The sequence below is a fragment of the Protopterus annectens genome, chromosome 9.part0, assembly GCF_019279795.1.
Source record: "Protopterus annectens isolate FY-2018-M chromosome 9.part0, PAN1.0, whole genome shotgun sequence".
Lineage (NCBI taxonomy): Eukaryota > Metazoa > Chordata > Ceratodontiformes > Protopteridae > Protopterus > Protopterus annectens.
In genome coordinates, this window is record NC_056743.1 from 1,816,588,902 (window position 1) to 1,816,609,228 (window position 20,327).

At 41.0% G+C, this 20,327-nt stretch overlaps 1 protein-coding gene across 1 annotated transcript in view; it reads left to right on the forward strand.

Annotated features, from left to right (window-relative positions):
• COL5A3 (collagen type V alpha 3 chain) overlaps window positions 1-20,327 on the forward strand; it is a 1,727,233-nt gene that overhangs the window by 1,423,937 nt on the left and 282,969 nt on the right. Inside the window, exons 58-59 of the mRNA XM_044084684.1 lie at window positions 9,502-9,609; window positions 10,810-10,863. Of these exons, the coding sequence (XP_043940619.1) occupies window positions 9,502-9,609; window positions 10,810-10,863 (162 nt within the window). The remainder of the gene's footprint in view (window positions 1-9,501; window positions 9,610-10,809; window positions 10,864-20,327) is intronic.

Below are 20,327 nucleotides of genomic sequence, written 5' to 3' on the forward strand. Positions count from 1 at the left end.
ATTTAGCCTTTGAATTATTAATTAACCCTCTTAGCTACCTGTTTGGATTGGTCAGAGAGATTTTAGTATGTTGGGCTTTGTCCCTTCTACGCTTGGCCAAGACTGTTTTTCTTTTGTTGTGTAACCAAAAGATATTGTGATCCTACCAGGGTGGCCTATCTTTTGAGTATGTCTTATTCTTTGTATGAGTGGGCACAGCTCACTGTATACAGCTATAAATACTACTGTACAGGGATTTTGTAAATAGCTCAGCATGTGCTATGGTGATTACTGGGTTTGGGGGTGCTTGGAATTTAGCCAAGGTGCTGCTTAGTAGAGAGAGGTTAACTTTGGAATAGTTCCTAAAGGTTTTTGGTTTAACTGGGTCCCTGGATTTAAATTTTATTTCAAGCAATACTGCTTATTGTCAGATCTGATGACTGAGGACATTACATTGGGTGAGAAACATTGCTCTCCCATGTTTGTACAACTGGTAGGAGAATAGACCAGCTGTTTTAGGATGTTGGTATTAATGAAGTTTTAGACTCACTGGGCTTGTGCATTAGAAGTGGTGCAGGATTCCCAATCTGTAGAGGGGTAGTAGAGATCCCCCATGAAGATCGTATTGTGTTGAACAGTGAGGATCTCTAGTACATTGAGATAGCTAGTATGGGTTTCCTGGGACATTGAGGAGGAAATATAGGTTGCAAAAATGTGGCATGAGACCCTGTTTCTGATGATTTGCACATGTATGAGTTCCTGTGGGTCATACACTTTAACTAGTCTGGATGTGAGGTTGTTTTTAATATAAACTGTGGCTCCACCACCTTTAGTTCCCCTCCTGTGCAGTAGCTGGTGTACAGGTGTGAAAGACATTATAACCTTGAACTGCTGGTGTACTGTCTGTGACTATAAACCATGTCTCCATTACTACGCATATGACTGCACTCTCCAAGGACAGGAAAGCTTGCAACTTGGGAAGTTTTTTGTTAAGACTCGGAAACTGAACAGTACCATGGGGGTACTAATGGGGTGGAAGAGGTCTTTGCCAATATCCAAAAGTGTGGAGAGGATAAGTGTATGTCATCCCTGTCAAAGCAGCATGGCCTGCCAACCATGTCCTCCCAGTATGGCTAATATTTTCTGTTGGTAACATGGCATCATCCGTAGAGAAGGTAGTATGTTGCACAGTGCTAGGATCATACCTGCCTGCACACACACACACACACACACACACACACACACACACACACACACACACACACACACACACACACACACAAACACCAGTTATGCGAGCAAGACAGTACCGTATGATAACAATGAGGCAATTACTTAAATGGTGTGGAAAGTAAAAATGATAACTGTAGACAAAAGTTTATGAGAACTAGTAACCATTCTTAATGTTTTTGTGTTGTAAGACAATATATAATGTGATGATATGGAGTAAGATCCTCCTGGACAGGTTAAGCAGGTTAGCCCACTGTACATGACGTTCCTTTTCAGTCTCATTTAACACATCAGAGAAATGGCTAGAAGAGTAAAACTATAGCCATAGAGATGTTACAGTCAGTGGATATTTAATAATATTGAAAAATGACTAACCGTGCATGCTTTTAATACTTAGAAATATTGGAAATGTAAAACGGCAGTAAATGGTTTTGGATGAGTTCCATTTCTTCTGGACGCAAACTTAAGCATTTCATTATTTGGACTATGCATCCACAGTCAATGGCTCTAAAGCTATATGAAGTTCTTTGGTTGCCCCTTGTGGCTTAGCGGTCATTTAAAATACGGTTATGTCAGACACAACATTCAGATGCAGAACAAAGATCAGCATTTTTAAGAATTCTCTTATAATAATTAAGTTTTAAAATGAAACAGTGTCTGTTTTAAGCCACTACACAGCAAGTAAAGCCCCGGAAAAAAGTAGAAGCATAACGCATAACACATCTGAGGATTATTTTATTAAACACCATCAGCATTGTTATATTTTTTAAATATAAAAGGCTTGTTGACATCTGTAAAGTATAACTTTTGTTATTAAAATTCAGCAGACTTATGTCCTCTTTTATACTGGAGGAATTTAAAACAGATGACCTTCTTAGACTTTGTGGTTTTGAACCTTTATGAGAAATACCTAGATCAGCTAAAATGGTGCTGTATGTCATATTTAAAAAAAAAAACAACTAAAACACACAAAGCCCCCAGTCCCACTATATTCAAAGACATTCATTGCATGTAGTTATTGTGACCAGAACAAGACTGTATACACAACAACAGTCACACACACACACACACACACACACACACACACACACACACACACACACACACACACACACACACAGTCACACTGCAACACCACTCTCAAATAGTGCTATATTTTTGGTTATATCTGAAATGGTCCTTTATCAGTCATTACTAGAGGCTGATGATGAAGACTGATTGTGGCATTTGGCAAGAGATGGGTTACTGGCCACGCTTCTCTTTTACAGTGCTGTACAAAGCTATCAGTTTATAGACGTGGCCACAGAATAATCCCAGAAGATGATTTTGTATTACCCTACATATGTTTACCTAAACCTACCTTTCTGTTCTTTAAGGATGTTTCTCGTTCTACTTCCTCCAACCCTTCTCCTTTCCCATCACAATGTAACTACCTGTCCCATGTTCAGCTCTATATCTGCACATCTTCTCTGTTAATCACTTATTCTTGCAATCCATTCCCTGGTCCCAATACATTTTTGTGGATGATGCACTTTCACAGATCCAGGCAGTTGCTGGTCTCCTCCTTTTTCTACACTTCATTATGACACCTTCACATTTCCCTGACATAGTTTGGTGAACCCATATCATGCCCTCCAGCACTTTTACTCTTACGTCATACTATTTTGTCTCCATCTGGCACATACACACACACACATGTTTCTGATAGCTTTTGTTCTGGGCATCATCTTGTAGCTTCTCCTGCCTCTCACTCTTCCCTCTCTCTTTCTCTCTCTCTGTGTCTCTCTTCTTTCTCTTTCTCTCTGTCTCTGTCTTTATAAGTCCTCAAGAAATGCACAGTTGTCGAGGTATGGTCTGACCATTTCCCAGTAGAGTATCAAAATTACCTCCTTGTTTTGTGGTCTGTACCTTTGAGGATGTTTTTCCAGTATTCTGTTAGCTACTGCCATGATATCTCACTCTACTAATAGTAATGTGTTTATTTATTTATTTGACATTTGTTGACTGGGAAAGTCCAACTGAGCTAGAACCCTTTTTCAGTGGAGGCCTGGGGAGTAAAGCTCCACAGAGGTACACAAAAAAGGTTACAAAAATAGCATTAATGAGAACAATACAGAAAAAAGAGAGTGTAGTATTCAAGTTGGTAACACAAATATATCAACAGACGTAAATGCACACATAGGCAAAGAGGCGTCACAGGTAGCAATCTTTTGAGAACAATATGTATAATAAAGTGAGTAAACAAGCTGAAGAAGTCTTATGATTTGAGACCAATGGAAATGGGTTAGGCTATGGATTTAGCCGCTTGCTTAAGGAAGAGTGGAGGTAAGTTGTCCACAAATGGAGAGCATGGATTAAGCTTATATGGGAGGTTTTTTAATGTAGCTGGTGGGAACAGGTTTCAGAGAGAAGGAGTTGTTGTTATAGGGAGGTTAGTGGAGTTAGAGGTCTGCATGAGTTTATATATAGTGTCAATGAAGTAGGACTTAAATATGGTGGCAGTTACAAGGGGGGTGTTATTGGGGCAGGGGTTAGATGGTGTGGGGTTGCCAGGGGTTAGGTGGTGTGGGGTTGCCTGGGTGCAGAATTTGATTGATACATTTCCAGAATTTTGGGGGGGGGTCACTAAGATGGGTTGTTTGAGGTTTTAGGTAATTTTTTCTTGTCATTGTTTACTTGTTTTTTGGTGATGTCATGGAGTTCTTTCTAGGTTTGGTGATGGATGGGGGATTTTTATCTTAATCCAGAGTTTCCGGGTGTTGTCTCTTTTCTGCATGAGAGAGTGTGCGGATTGATATGATCAGGGTGAGCAGAGAGATTTAACTCTAATTTTCGGGAGAGGAGCAAGAGAGTTAAGTATGTTTAAGAAAATGTTGAATTTTAGTACCGCATCATCTAGAGGTAGGAATGAAGAGTGTGCTATCAAATATGTCAAGGTGGAAATTTGAGAGGCTGCACCAGTCTTTGAATTTATGTGGTCTTGGATGGTGTGGAGTGAATCTTTGTATGCAGATATGAGAGTGGTCGCTAATGGAATCAGGTAGACTTTAAATGGTGGCACGGGTGAGGATTTGAAATTAGGATCCAGTCTGTGATAGAACTAGTGTTGGTTGTTTTATTGAAGTGGGTCAGGGTGGTGATAAGTTCTGAGAAACCATGCAGATTGCTGCTAGATCTGGGGGAGTTGGAGGTAAGGGATAGCCAATTGATGTTGATATCACCTAGCAGAGTAGTTTCATTGAGTATATTGTGTGTGAACCAGGAGAAAATTTGTTCTAATATAGTAATATTGTCACCGGGGGGGTGTGTATATTGCAGCTATAGTTAGTGTTTTGTAATTGTTAAGTTGCAGTTGACAGTTAAGAGTTCAGCAGGGTGAAACAAAGGGGTTGGATTGGCTATGAGATACAGGTTGAGGTGTTCAGAGTGTATTATGGCAACACCTCCTCCTTTCTTATTAGGTCTGTCGAGGCAAAGGATCTTGTAGCCAGAAGGAAGAAATTCTTTGTCTAAGATATGAGGTTTGAGACAAGTTTCTGTGAGAGCTATTATATCAGGAGAGTATTTGTCCATTAGTGCATGGAATTCACAGATGTTTTTAGGAAATCTGTCAATATTAAGAGAGAAGAAGGTCAGATGCTTGGAAGGAGAGTTTGAGTGATGTGAGGTAGGATGAGTGAGTTGGTTAGTAGAAGCGAAGTTACAAAGGGCACCTGGTAGAAGCAAGGTTACAAAGGGGACCTGGGTTAGGGTGTATGGCTGAAAGAAGTTTGAAATTGTAGGGATAAAGCAATGTAGGAGAAGTAAGGAAATGTGAGTGATATTTAAGTTTAGTTTTAGGATGGATTGGGGGTGGGGGGGATGTTTTGATTTTAGGAAGGAGTGAGTTGAGGGTAAGAAATAGTGATGGAGATATGGTAAATGAGTGCTGGGTTTGTAGTTTACATTATAGTGAGTGTAGGTAGTTGAAGGATGTAGGGCATTGACTGGAATGTGATAAGAGGAGAGATAGGATAAGAGAAGAAGAAGAGGTGCAGACAACAGGTGAGAAACATGATATGGATGTGAAATGTCTTAGTGATTGGAGATTTAGGTGAGAGGAAAGTTGAGGAAGTGAGAGCACAGGTGGGGAGGTTGGTGACGGCTTAGGTGAAGAGGTGTGTTGAGAGTTTTAGGTGTAATGAGGATGTGAGTTAATGGGGCATGGTAGGAAAAGGGAGAAAAGAGAACACAGCAGGATAGTTTGAGTGTAAAGAGAGAGAAATAGAGCAGAAGGAGGGTAAAGTTGGAGAAGGTGGAGAGTGAAGGAAAGTAGAGTGTAGCTTGACTTAGAAGGGGAAAGCAGATAGGGTGAAAAGTAGTTGGAGGAAAAATATGGGAGAAAGAGACTGCAGGAGTATATAGGAGGAGAGCAGAGGAGAGGTTTTATTTGCAAGAGGAATGTTAATTGATGAGTTAAGGTAGGAAGGGAGAAGAATAGTGTGTGATTGGTTGAGGGTGGGAGGAAGAACATGAACTAAGTGGGAGGGGAAGAACTTTCTTAGCTATAAATGTAAGGTATTCAGGAGTGGGTGGGAATGGGGGCAGGGTAGCGGAGCAGAGTGAGCCTGAGTGTAGTCAGGGTGAATGGAGCAGGTTGGAGCAGTGCATGGGAAACCCAAATGAGTGCAAGAAAGAAAGAACTGGAGAAAAAAAAAAAAAACAATCTGTTAAAGCAGCTGTAGTACAGAGAGTTGCAGGTAAACCAAAATTGTATCTGTTAAATACCCGGAATAAAGAAGGTAAGTGTTAGAAGCTAAGGGTAGAGGAGAGCAGAGTGGGGGCAAGGAGGGATTACAGTAATGTTAAAGTAGCTGGTGTAATAAATAAAAAAGAAATAGTAAAAGGGTGAAAGAAGGGTAGCAGGAGGGTAGGGCTGGCTCACTGATGTGCTATAGCTGTAATTTAAACAGGCAAGTTGCAGTACAATTAAAACACATTTGCATATGTTCACAAAGGTGAGTATTTTTGTAGTTATTTATTAGTTTTTCTGTCTGACTTGAGGAGTCAAATTTTCACTGTAGTTTGGGCAAAGGGGACATCCACACCATTGTTTAAGCTGTATTGCATTCACAAAGGTGGGCACTTTTGAAGTTATTTTTGTGTTTTTCTGTCTGAATTGGGGAGGTAAATTTAAACTGTAGTCTGGACAAGGTATAGCAATAGGGCAGACATAATAATGTCTGGGGGGGCAATAGCATGCAATGATATATTACCGGGTGTAAAAAGTCAAAGAGCTAGAGACCATTCTTTCATTTAAAGTACTGTTTCCAGCTTAGATGCCATAGCTGAAGTAGGTGATAAGGCTGTTGGATGTAGCTGGGAAGAAGGGCATCTATGCTAGTTAAGGTGGTGGGGAGTGGGTAGTCTACATGAAGATGACCAAGACTGCTTATCATTTATAGTATGGAGGGATACAATAACATAGTGTGATATAATCTGAACCCTAAGGTGGGTTGAATGGAACAAAGGAGGAAGAAAGGCATAGAAAATACAAGCAGTGATATTCTGACAAAAGGATTTTCTTTTAAGATGGAGATTACAAGGAATTACTTCACTGAGTGTGTGGTTACATTTTTTCCTACCACATTGCATGGAGGCATTACATGGTGGCAGAAATGGAGGCGTGGCCGCTGCTTGGTGGGCGGCTGCCTACATACTGGAGTACACTAGGTGATCTGTATGGCTGCACCATCTGGAACTTCTCCAGTACTTAAATGTCGGTACCTCAGGGAGTCAGTAGCAGTCAATAAGGCAGTACCACAGAAAATATGTTCACAAGAACTATATTCTTAGTTTAGCCACCAAACAGCTTTACTAACAGCATTTTAATTAACATATATGGTAGAGAGTTTAAGAATGCTTGGTAAAACAGTTATAACAAATGGGAGAGCAGATGTGTAATTATTTTTAACCAGGATCTGCAGTACATTATTTAGGGGAAATGAGCACATTCTGGGGCTAGAAAGTCTTTGTCTGTGATTATGGCTTATATTTGCATGTTATAGCATACAGTCTCCAGGCAGGGGGATTCAGAGAGATTTGGGATTGAATTTGCAGATCCTTGCTCCATATTGTCAAAATGCTTGGAACACGCTAACTGCTCAGGATATCAGAGCATTGGTAGGAGTGCAATTAGTGGTAGAGCTTTGTTAGGTGTTTAATGCAATACATGCAGCTGGCTATCCAAGATAGTCTTAATAAAGTGTGATTCATTAATAGACTGATTCAGCACTTCATTACCATAGGAATGTGTGTCAATGGGAAGTTAGACTTCCGGAAGGATCATGCAGTGAGTATGTGCATGTGGGTGATTAAATCTCGTAATTGATGCATGCAGTAACTGCTTAGGAATGAAGGTAGTCTGCCAATGACCATGTCCCCATTTTTAGGAATGGAGTCATACTGCTGTCCAGATGTTGACAAGCAGGTGTACAGTGGTATAACCAACATGCTGGCTGCTAACACGATGGGTAGGCAAGGACAAGGATGAAGTAATAGGCACAGAGCTGTGCTCATTACTGGGGTGACAGAAGGGAGATAGGGGGTCACTGACTGCCTTTAGCCAGGCATAAGAATGGACATAAGCAATGCTGACCTTAGGCAATTGCAAAAGGGCCCTGCTCTAAAGAAGGCCTGCAGTTTAAGAAGAGAAGAAGTTTCAGTGCATTACCAGCATTCTGAATTGAACTTTAGTGTTCCATGTGTGAAATGAACTGTAGAAGCTACTTGTTACAAATGCAGTAAGCAGTTTTCTATAGTTTAGAAGAAAATAGTTTTTTGTCTGTTATAACCTGTAACAGCTACTTTTGTCATACTTTAAAAGCAAAACAATGAAGCTTATCTTTTTTAAAAGCAAAACAATGAAACTTATCTTCTTTTTAACTCTGTCAGTATAGATTGATAACCAGCATAGCTTGATAAGAATGGGCCTAGCTTGTTCCTTACAAGACAGTTTTAACTCAAGACTTTCTCAAGACACATATATATTGCACATTCATTCACATGTCAGGCACCCTACCCTACAGACAATATGAAGTATCACTATTTCACCTTATGATACAATTTTGGGATATAGTAGGAATTAAGCACCCAGCTGAGGCCCACACAGACACAGGCAGGATGTGCAGATTTCATAGAGAAGGCACAATAACAAACATCAAACAGGAGAACCGAGAGCTATAAAGCAGCAACATCCACCTCTGAGTTAGTCTATATATTCAATGTAGGATTAAAAAAATATTAGCTGTAGTCTGAAAGAAGAATGAGGTCAGGTGAGAAAGTATCTGTAGATAGAAGTAAGCAACACCCCTTGCTTGAGAGAAAGTTCCTTGGTTAACAGAATGGAGCGGTTTACTACCAAAAAAATAAAAAATTACTATGTCAAAAGGCAAATTATCAGTTGTAGAACTGATTCCTGAGGGAAAAAAGCATTTTAATTTTTTCTATTTTCATCACTCAATCTCTTCAGTTTTTGAAACGGATTATTTTTGAAGTTTAAATTCTCATTATTATGCATTTCTTTTTATTCTAAGAGCATTACTTTTATAAATTATGAATTGTGAATGTGCTTGTTAGAAAATTACATCTCCTGCCAGTTTGAAAATTAGATTGCTTATTGTTTTGGAGGCTGATTATAAATTAATGAGTTGTCTTGGACATATTACTTGTCACATTCTTTTTTAATGAGTTATTTTAATATTTCAGCAAAACACTGTTAATTCACAAAAAAGGTTATATACACAGGTCATATCTGAAAAATCTAAAGTGGCAAATTTATTTTTAAGAACTGTTTTTAAGTAAAAATTTTAGTTATCAACTGTTGTTAATATAATGCTGCAAGGAAAGAATATTTTGTCTAACAGCAATGGGTATCGAGTTATGAAACTTTTGAATACAGTGTATCTAGAAAGAATTGTGTCTGACAGAAATATATTTTGTGTGTGTGTGTGTGTGTGTGTGTGTGTGTGTGTGTGTGTGTGTGTGGGGGATACATGTTTGCCTGTATGGACACGCACGTGTGTGGTGTGTGTGTGTGTGTGTGTGTGTGTGTGTGTGTGTGTGTGTGTGTGTGTGTGTGTGTGTGTAAATCTCACAAGTCTAGATTAATAATTAGTTTTCTGTATACATTTTCTGAAGAGTATTACCTTAAATGAGAGTAAACCAAGGTTGAATTGTGGTAATCTGTATTCCTGAGTTAAGGTGTTTCATATGTTTTACTGACAGTTTGTCTTTCTCCTCTACCATCCGTAGGGCCACGTAGGACTGATTGGCCTCATTGGGCCACCTGGTGAAATGGGTGAGAAAGGAGACCAAGGATTGCCAGGAAACCAAGGACCAGAAGGACCCAAAGGTGACCTGGTAAGGATATTGTTCAAAAGATGTGCAGTTGTTTAACATTCTTCATTATCTCCTTACAACAACATTTTAAGTTTGATTGCTGCTGCCCAGAGCTACTATTAGCAAATCACAGTTTGAGTTTGCTGCTATTCATGCTGAGGTAAATGATTTAAGTCACATGACTTAAAAGGTAGATTCTTTAATGGTCTCTGATGATTTTACTTAGACAGTAAAATAAAGGCCATTACACCCTGGGAGCGGGTGCAACATGACTCCAATTTCTTTCCCTCAGAAATATTTCATTTAAGGTATGAAGGAGAAAATGTCTGTTATAGACATTGTGGGCCCATAAGATGTTTTAGACATCAGGTTGCCTGCTGTTTTTCGCACTACAGTCACACAAGGTTAATAACTTTATTTATAGTAACACAAGAAGTCTTAATAAAAAAGGACAAACTCTTTACATCAGCATGATGTGTTTATTGTCATGGAAACATTGTATATTTCTAACATCATCCTGCCTGAGTATAGTGAGTTTGTGTACCTAAAATGTTCTACATCTTGTGGCAAAGTGGCTGTAATTTTTGTTAACCCACATATGGTCAGACTTACTAGTCTCGTTTATCCAGTTTCTTATTAACATCACATAGTTGGGGATTATAGGATGCAGCATACATCTGTTGATATTTGAAAAATCTAGGACTGAGAGTAAATAAAATATAGTTAAATGATAAAATTATCAATGGCCCATTTCATTGTAACCTACAAAAAGTATATCTCCTGTCAATTACTAGATTAGTGTGCTTTATGGAGAGTAGCCTGGTAAAATGATAGCCTGTTTGGCATTTTGCCCATATCAGTTACTTGAGCTGGCACATAGTATTAGCATATACCCCTAAGTTAGTCACCTAACCTGGAGTTGTTTGTCGTTCCTGTCAAATGACATGAGAAAGAATGGTGTGTGAAAAAAATGATAGGAAACCTAATTGTATTCAAAGGGAGTTAATGCCTCGGTAGGTGATATTTTAATTAATAAAACTATAATGTATTATTGCACTTAAAAATCCTTTTGTTTACTTTTTTATTGTGAGTTGCTATATATGAATTTAATACCCCTCATACAACAGATCTAAATGCTGAGATGCTTCTCAAATTAAATTAATAAAAGGACTGCAGTGTAGCTGAAATATTATTTGTCTTGTTTTCCTTTTTTCTTTATAGGGTGTTGTTGGACCTCCTGGCCCTGATGGTCCCCCAGGCACATCCGGCTTAGTTGTAAGTAGTCATTTTGTTCTTTCAGGCACACACTATGAATGACCCAAGAGTAGAATGTTGTCTAGCTTAAGTTTTAATACTGTGTAGTGACATAGTATAAAATTAACAATGTGCCAATGAGTTATGTGGGGGGGTTCAAGTCCAACCTTTAGAGTTTGTGCCTTGAGAGGCTGCTGAGTGGAGTGATGCCTGGATGAGAATAACGAGTTGTTACATTGTATAGTTTCTGTTGTACTGTGCAGGAATTGTGCATTGTAAGTGTGAAGAGCTCTTAATGGTGTAGCACACTGGTGATCTGGAGTTCCATTGCATTCAGTACACTGGTGCTCTGGAGTAACAACGGCTACAGTCCACTAGTGATATGAAGCACTATCAGGGCACATGAGTGACATGGAACACTGGAGGATGCAGGATATTAATGATGAATGATCATCTGTTGAAGATGATGTGGATCAATTGTAGATAAATCACACTGATGATATGAAACACCAGTGGCTGCAGTCAACTGATGATAGTGAGCAACCGTGTATGGAGCCCACTGGCAAAATGAAGCAGTAATGGCTGCTGCACACAAATGATGGGAAGAACCAGTGGGTGGAACACATTGCTTATAGAGAGTATCAGTGGATGCATCCCACTAGTGATATGAAGCACTATTGGATAAGGCACACACGTGACATGGAGTACCCGTCTGCAATCATCGGCAACCCCCCTTTTTCCCATTTTCTACATGGCGTTGGGGTGTCATGAAAACTGTTGCCATCTCTCACTATTCAGTGCCACTCTCCTATCTTCTTTGACTGTCATGCCTGAGTTTTTTCTCTCACAATCCATCCAGATCTTTGCCGGGCACCCTTGTTTCATCTTGCCTTCTTTCTGTTTGTCCCAAATCTTCTTTACCAGATTGTCTTCAGCCTTTCTGCACATGTCCACAACTACTGTAATCTGTTCTCTTTGACATTCTCTGCAATTGAAGCTACTTTGGCTTCTGCTATGTCCTAATTTCTTTGACTGTCTCACAGTGTGCATCGTACCACCCATCTCAGGCAGTTAATTTCCATCACTTCTAACTTTCCCAGCTGGTTTGCCTTTATTAGCCAAGTTTCTGTACCATACAGTAGTGCTGGTCACACCACTTATTTATACACCTTACGTTTCAACTTCTTTGGCATTCTTCTGTGATGCACTACACCTGACACTCTGTACCAGTTGGCTGCAGCCCCTCAGATTCAGGCTTTGACTTCCTCATTCATGCTTCTCTTTTCCTCAACCACCCCTCCCAGATACATGAAGCTGTTAACCAGTTCCACTTTTTCCCCTTCTGTCTCAGTTTTCAACTTCATCTGATTTCCCCCATTTTTTGTCAATACAACTGTCTTATTTGTACTCCATTCTTCATCCCATGTGCCTTCAGTTTTGCATTCCATTCCTCTATCCTTTGCTGAAGTTCTTGCTCAGAGTCTATTTGTACTGCCACATCCTCTACATACAGCAACTTTGTTGATCTATCTCCTCTGACCTCTTTGCTAATCTAGTCCATCACCAGTATGAACAACAATGGGCTCAAAGCTGAACCCTGATGCTCACCCACAACCCCTCTGAGAGTTTGAACACTGTTTGTACTTCAGTCATTAAGTACTTGTACATAGCCTACACTAATTCTACCAGTGATTCTGGGACTTCAAACCACTGCAGGACTGCCCAAATCATCTTTCTTGGCACTTTTTCATATGTTTTCTCCATATCCTAGAATGCCCAGTTGGACTCATTCCTCACTTTTAGCTTCTTTTCAAGTATCTCTGACTGCAGACATTGGGCAGTTGTGCTGCATCCCGATCTGAATCCGAACTGCTCATCTCCCATACTAGTTTTAACTACTCTGCGTATCCATTTATCTATCACCCTTTCCAGAACTTTCCTTAAGTGTGATAGGAGTTTGATGCCTCTTTTCCTAGCCCTTCACAAACTCTCCTGGATGGAATTACCTAACATACATGCCCGTAGACAACTCACCCTAGCTCATCAACTTCTCTTCTACCCTGACAAAACCCCAGCCCTTTACAGCCTAATCAATCACTACACTAACAGTCGTCAGCTAAGATCCACCAATAAGGGTCTGGCAGAGGTATCCGAAAGCAAATATAATTCAGGAGACTCCCCTATATTCCTGTACCATTGCAAAAATGTGGAACTCCCTCCCAGTGGAAGTTAGGACACAGACAGACAGACATAGTTTCAAAAATCAGCTAAAGTCCTACTTCTCCAAGTCCTGGATGTGTACATGTTCCAACCCAGGTTAACTCTTTTATAATCCACCTAGCCTCTTTATGTATAATTAAACTCAGCTTAGCTTGCTGTTATGTTTTCCAGTGTGGTGGAATTGTGTTTACAATACTTTGAGACTAATAAGTTTAACAAAGTTGTGTATTTTTCTTATCTCTCCACTTTGTCAAATTGTTAGCCTATTTTTCTGAACAGTTGTATGCTCTATTTTAAGTAAAATGTTGTATGTTTAAACATTTCTTGATTGTCTAATTACTATGGAGTTTCACTCCCCAGGCCTCCACTGAAAACGGGCAGTCTTTCCAGTCGTACTTACACGATAAACAAATGTAAAATAAATAAAAAAAAAAAATAGTGCCTGCAGTTGTGAATGTCCCCCTTGGTCTTGAACAATGGCACTAGTATGCTTATTCTCTAGTCATCTGGGATACATCTTTCTCTCCGTACTGCTTTGTATATCCTCAGGAAACATTTCTCCCTTATCTTACCCAACATCCTTATCATATCTGGTCTGACCTCATCTGAGCCTGCTGCTTCCCCTGACTTCATTTTCCTTAGTGCAGTTTTTACTTCTTCTTTGGTGGGCTTCTCCTCTTCTTTCATCGTATGCTGTGTCTGCAGAAATACAGTTTCTTTGGGGTTTTCTTCATTCAGAAGCTGCTGGAAGTATTGCTTCCATCTGCCTAAGATATCCTTTGGAATGGTGAGCAAGCTGTTGCTGGCAACCATTATGAAGGGTTTCTGGGTATCTTCTTTATCTTTCTGTCTTTGCCTTGCAGTCTGATATAGTTTATTTGTGCCACCTACTGAGTCATGTTTGAAAAGCTGGTAGAGTGCCTCTAGTGCCTTGTTCTTTGCTATTGCTACTCCTTTTTTAGACCCTTTGTTAGGTCTTTTTGACTATCACCTTTTCCTGAATGCCTTCTTTCTTTTGATGACTTCCTTGAATTCTGCATTCCTCCACCAGCTTTCCTTATGTACCTTATTTTCATACCTGGTTTGATTGTATATCTGTTCTGTAGTCCTCACACATGCTATTTTGAGGTGCTGCCTCTCTTCTTCAACTCCATCTTTTCTTCTTCTTCTTCTTCTTCTTCTTCTTCTTCTTCGGTGCTAGAGCCCTGAGTAATTCATTGAACTGCTGTGCTTTCTGTCTAATCAACTTTTTGTTTTTCAGCCTGGTCTCTGTTGACCATAGAGACTTCTCTGACCACTGCTTGCAGCTGAATGTGGAAACCAGTAGTTTATGCTGTGGGCTGACTGCTTCATTGGGGATGACTTTGCAATCGCTGATTCTACTGCAGTGCCCTTTCCTTACTAGGAGAAAGTCTATTTGAGTTGCATTTTGACCACCCATGTATGTGATCTTGCGACTGTCTGTCTTTCTGAACCATGTGTTGGCTACTATCAAGCCATTTGTCAGACAGAAGTCTAGAATGGCATCTCCTTCTTTATTTCTGTTTCCCCCACTCATGTGAATCCAGGCAGTCCTGATATCCTGTTCTGTCTGACCCGATATGTGCATTCAGTTCACCCATTATCAACACCAATTCACGTTGTCCTGCTTTATCTAGTAGGCCCTGCAGCTGCTGTCTGAATGCACTCTTTTCCTCACTATCCCAACCCTGATGTGGGGCATAGGCTGAGATTATGAATACTGCCCTATTATTACACTGGAGTCTGATTGCCATGAGTCTGCCACTAACTCTAATGACGTCCCTCACTGCCTTCTGAAACCTCTCCCTCAACACAATTCCCACACCATTTCTAGCCTGTCCGCTTCCTGAGAAGTAGACTCTGGATCCCAGGCCAAGTGGTTTTCTACACTGCTGTTCCATATTGTCCTCTGGATACATAGGATGTCCAGCCTCATCCTTACCATAATATCATCACCTTCCAAGCTACATCCTGCAGTGAACCTACATTGAATGTAGCAATTCTTACTTCATGTTTGGCAGGTTGATGGTTGGTTTTATGTCCAGATTTTGCTCAACAGAGCCATCCCATATAATCCAAGCTGGGCAAATGGACATCAGCCAGCCAGTAGCTTATTGACACAAGGCTGCTGGGATTTCTGGCGAGCACACACTGGCCAGTAGGGGCACATATACATCTCCCACCATTAGCCTGTGTTCCTGGTATAGGTCAGGGTTGGCCGGGTCCACAACCCTTTTATCACCAGAACATTTTATTTTTATTTTTATTATTATTATTATTATTATTATTATTAATTTTACTTTATTAAAGAGCCTTTGGTTGTGTAAGTTGAGTGCATTTATATATATATATATTTCTTTATTTTGTTGGGAGGGTGGCCTAATGGTTAAGGTGTTTGCCTTACAAACATAAGGTGCAGGGTTTGAGTCTCACAAGGGATAATTGGCTAGGCTTAAAAATGGCTCGCAAGGGCAGTTAGCTTAGTACTAACCTATGAACCTATTATTGCACTCAACCTTATCCTCAAAGCAATTTTTGTGTCTACTCAGTATCACCAGAAAATACCTATGCCCCTTTGACAACATTAGTCAGCACCACTAAATCACCTTGAGCCATATTTTACACCTAGTGGCTAGTCCTGCCATGATGCAAAGTCTGTAATCTGTGTTCTGCTATCTTGAAGCTACTCAGCACCACATTATATGCCCATAGTGGTTGGTCTATACAACTCTTCCCCCATGGGGCACCATGTAGAGTGTGTGCTGCCACTGCTTACAGCTTCATTCTTGGGTGAGTTTGAGATGGAAACAGCATATTGTTTTCCTTTTTGAAAGTGTGAGGAACTCCATATAGACACAGGGAGAATATGTAGATTCCAAACAGACATTGGACCAAGGTCAGGATCAAACCTTGTACCTAGTCATGGAAGGCAAAGACTTTAACCATTATGCTAACTGTGGATGCAGCATAGTAATAAAAAGCATCATCTGTGGATAGTGATATGGAACACTAGTGGGTAACACATGCAGGTGATATGAAACACCTGTGGATACAGCACACTGATGATAGTGAGCACTGGTGAATGCTTCCCTCTAGCATCATGAAGTACTAATGGCTGCTGCACACAGATGATAAGAAGAACCAGTGGTGGAACATGCTGCTTATAGAAAGTGCCAGTGAATACAGCACACTAATGATAAGCATCTTCTGTGGCTTGTGATATGGAACAAACATGCCAGTGATATGAAGCACCAGTGGATGCAGCGCACTGGTGATACTGAGCACTGGTGGATGCTTCCCAATGGCATCATTAAACATTAGTGGCTGCTGCACACAGATGATATATAGCACCAGATGGTGAAGCACTTTGGTGATGAGTACCAGTGGATGCAACAACTAGTGGCATGACATACTATTGGATAGGGCACACATGTGACATGGAATGCCTGTGAATGCAGTGCACTGTGACGTGGAATGCCTGTGAATGCAGCACACTAATGATAAGGGTCATCTGTGGATAGTGATATATGTGGATAGTAGTGGGTAACACATGCTTTTAATATGAAACACAAGTGGATGCAGCAAACTGCTGATAGTGAACACCTGTGGAAGTGTGGATGCAGCCCACTGTTAATATGAAACACTATTACCGGTTACATACAAATGGTAGGAATCACCAGAGGATGAATCACACTGTTATGGTGAGTAAAGTGGATATAATCACTAGTGATATGGAACAGTAAAGGACAGGACTCACTGATAATATGGAGCATCAGGGGATAAAGCACACTAGTTATCTGCAGCACCGTCATTATCTAGAATACAATGGGTGTTGAAATCTTGAGATCTACTGTACCAGTATATTTAGCATACCAATAATCTTGAGTGCCAGTGATCATAATGGTAATCTGGAGTACCAGAGAGATATTATTTATTAAACTAGGGCAGTAGAGAATGCAGCAGATCTGAGACATAGACAGTGGATTTAGAGTACTTGTAATCTAGATCATTAGCAGATGCTTTATGGTGGTAGTGAGGAATACCACATACATCCAGCCTATCTAACGTAGCAAGCTTGTGAACTGGCAACAAAGACCAACAACAGATCCAGTAGAATGGCAGTAAGGAATACCACAACACAAACCACCAGCAGATATAATACAGTGGTAGTGAGGAATACCACAACACAGACCACCAGCAGATGCAGTAGAGTGGTAATCAGAAATACACAACACGGACCACCAGCAGATGTAGCATAGTGGTAGTGAGGAATACCACAACACAAATCACCAGCAGATACAGTACAAAGGTTGTGCGAAATACCTCAACACAGACTACCAGCAGATACAGTACAGTGGAAATAAGGAATATCACAACACAGACCAACAGCAGATATAGTACAGTGGTAGTACGGAATACCACAACACAGACCACCAGCAGATACAGTACAGTGGTAGTAAGGAATACCGCAACACAGACCACCAGCAGATACAGTTCAGTGATAGTGAGGAATACCGCAACACAGACCACCAGCAGATACAGTACAGTGGTAATAAGGAATATCACAACACAGACCACCAGCAGATGTAGCATAGTGGTAGTGAGGAATAACACAACACAGACCACCATGAGATACAGTACAATGGTATTAAGGAATACCACAACACAGACCACCAGCAGATACAGTGCAGTTGTAGTGAAGAATACCACAACAAAGACCACAAGCAGATGTAGCATAGTGGTAGTGAGGAATACCACAACACAAACCACCAGCAGATACAGTACACTGGTAGTAAGGAACACCACAACACAGACCACCAGCAGATACAGTGCAGTGCTAGTGAAGAATACCACAACACAGACCACAAGTAGATACAATACAGTGGTAATAAGGAATACCACAACACAGACCAAAAGCAGATGTAGTGTAGTGGTAGTGAGAAATACCACAACACAGACCACCAGCAGATACAGTACAGTGGTAATGAGGAATACCACTACACAGATCACCAGCATATGCAGTACAGTGGTAGTAAAGAATACCATAACACAGACCACCAGTAGATGCAGTACAGTCGTAATAAGGAATACCACAACATAGACCACCAGCAGATGTAGCATAGTGGTAGTGAGGAATACCACAACACAGACCACCATCAGATACAGTACAGTGGTATTAAAGAATACCACAACACAGACCACCAGCAGATACAGTGCAGTGCTAGTGAAGAATACCACAACACAGACCACAAGTAGATACAATACAGTGGTAATAAGGAATATCACAACGCAGACCACCAGCAGATGCTGTTCAGTGGTAGTAAGAAATACCACAACACAGACCCCAAGCAGATGCAGTACAGTGGTAGTAGGGAATACCACAACACCATCCACTAGCAGATGTAGTATAGTTGTAGCGAGGAATACCACAACACAGACCACCAGCAGATACAATATAATGTTAGTAAGGAATATCAGAACACTGACCACCAGCAGGTAGTACAGTGGTAGTAACAAATACCACAACACAGACCCCCAGTAGATGCAGTACAGTGGTAGTAAGGAATGCCACAGCACAGACCACCAGCAGATGCAGTACAGTTGTAGTGAGGAGTACCACAGCCCAAACCACCAGCAGATTCAGTACAGTGGCAATGAGGAATACCACAGCACAGACCAGCAGCAGATGCAGTATAGTGGTAGTGAGGAATACCACAACACAGACCAATAGCCAATACAGTACAGTGGTAGTAAGGATACAACAACACAGACTACCAGCAGCTGCAGTACAGTGGTAGTGAGGAATACCACAGCACAGACCACCAGCAGACCCAGTACAGTGGTAGTGAGGAGTACCAAAACACAGACCACCAGCAGATCCAATACAGTGGTAGTGAGGAATACCACAACACAGACCAGCCGCAGATGCAGTATAGTGGTAGTGAGGAATATCACAACCCAGACCACCAGCAGATAAAGTACAGTGGTAGTAAGGAATACCACAACACAGACCACCAGCAGATACAGTGCAGTGATAGTGAGGAATAACACAACACAAGCCACCATCAGATGCAGTACAGTGGTATTACGGAATACCACAACACAGACCACCAGCAGATACCGTGCAGTGGTAGTGAAGAATACCACAACATAGACCACAAGCAGATGTAGCATAGTGGTAGTGAGGAATACCACAGCACAGACCACCAGCAGATACAGTACAGTGGTGTTAAGGAATACTGCAACACAGACCACCAGCAGATACAGTGCAGTTGTAATAAGGAATACCACAACACAGACCACCAACAGATGCAGTACAGTGGTAGTAAGAAATAACACAACACAGACCACCAGCAGATACAGTACACTGGTAATGAGGAATACCACTACACAGATCACCAGGAGATGCAGTACAGTGGTAGTAAGGAATACCATAACACAGACCATCAGTAGATGCAGTACAGTGGTAGTAAGGAATATCACAACACAGACCACCAGGAGATGCTGTATAGTGGTAGTAAGAAATACCACAACACAGACCAGAAGCAGATGCAGTACAGTGGTAGTAGGGAATACCACAACACCAACCACCATCAGATGTAATATAGTGGTAGTGAGGAATACCACAACACAGACCACCAACAGATACAGCATAATGGTAGTAAGGAAGATCACAACACTGACCACCAACAGGTAGTGCAGTGGTCGTAACAAATACCACAACATAGACCCCCAGTAGATGCAGTACAGTGGTAGTAAGGAATGCCACAGCACAGACCACCAGCAGATGCAGTACAGTTTTAGTGAGGAGTACCACAACACAAACCACCAGCAGATGCAGTACAGTGGTAGTGAGGAATACCACAACACAGACCAGCAGCAGATGCAGTATAGTGGTAGTGAGGAATACCACAACACAGACCAATAGCCAATACAGTACAGTGGTAGTAAGGATACAACAACAACACATACTACCAGCAGCAGATGCAGTATAGTGGTAGTAAGTAATACCACAACCCAGACCACCAGCAGATACTGTACAGTGGTAGTAAGTAATACCACAACCCAGACCACCAGCAGATACAGTACAGTGGTAGTAAGGAATACTGCAACACAGACCACCAGCAGATACAGTGCAGTGATAGTGAGGAATAACACAACATAAACCACCATCAGATGCAGTACAGTGGTATTACGGAATACCACAACACAGACCACCAACAGATACAGTGCAGTGGTAGTGA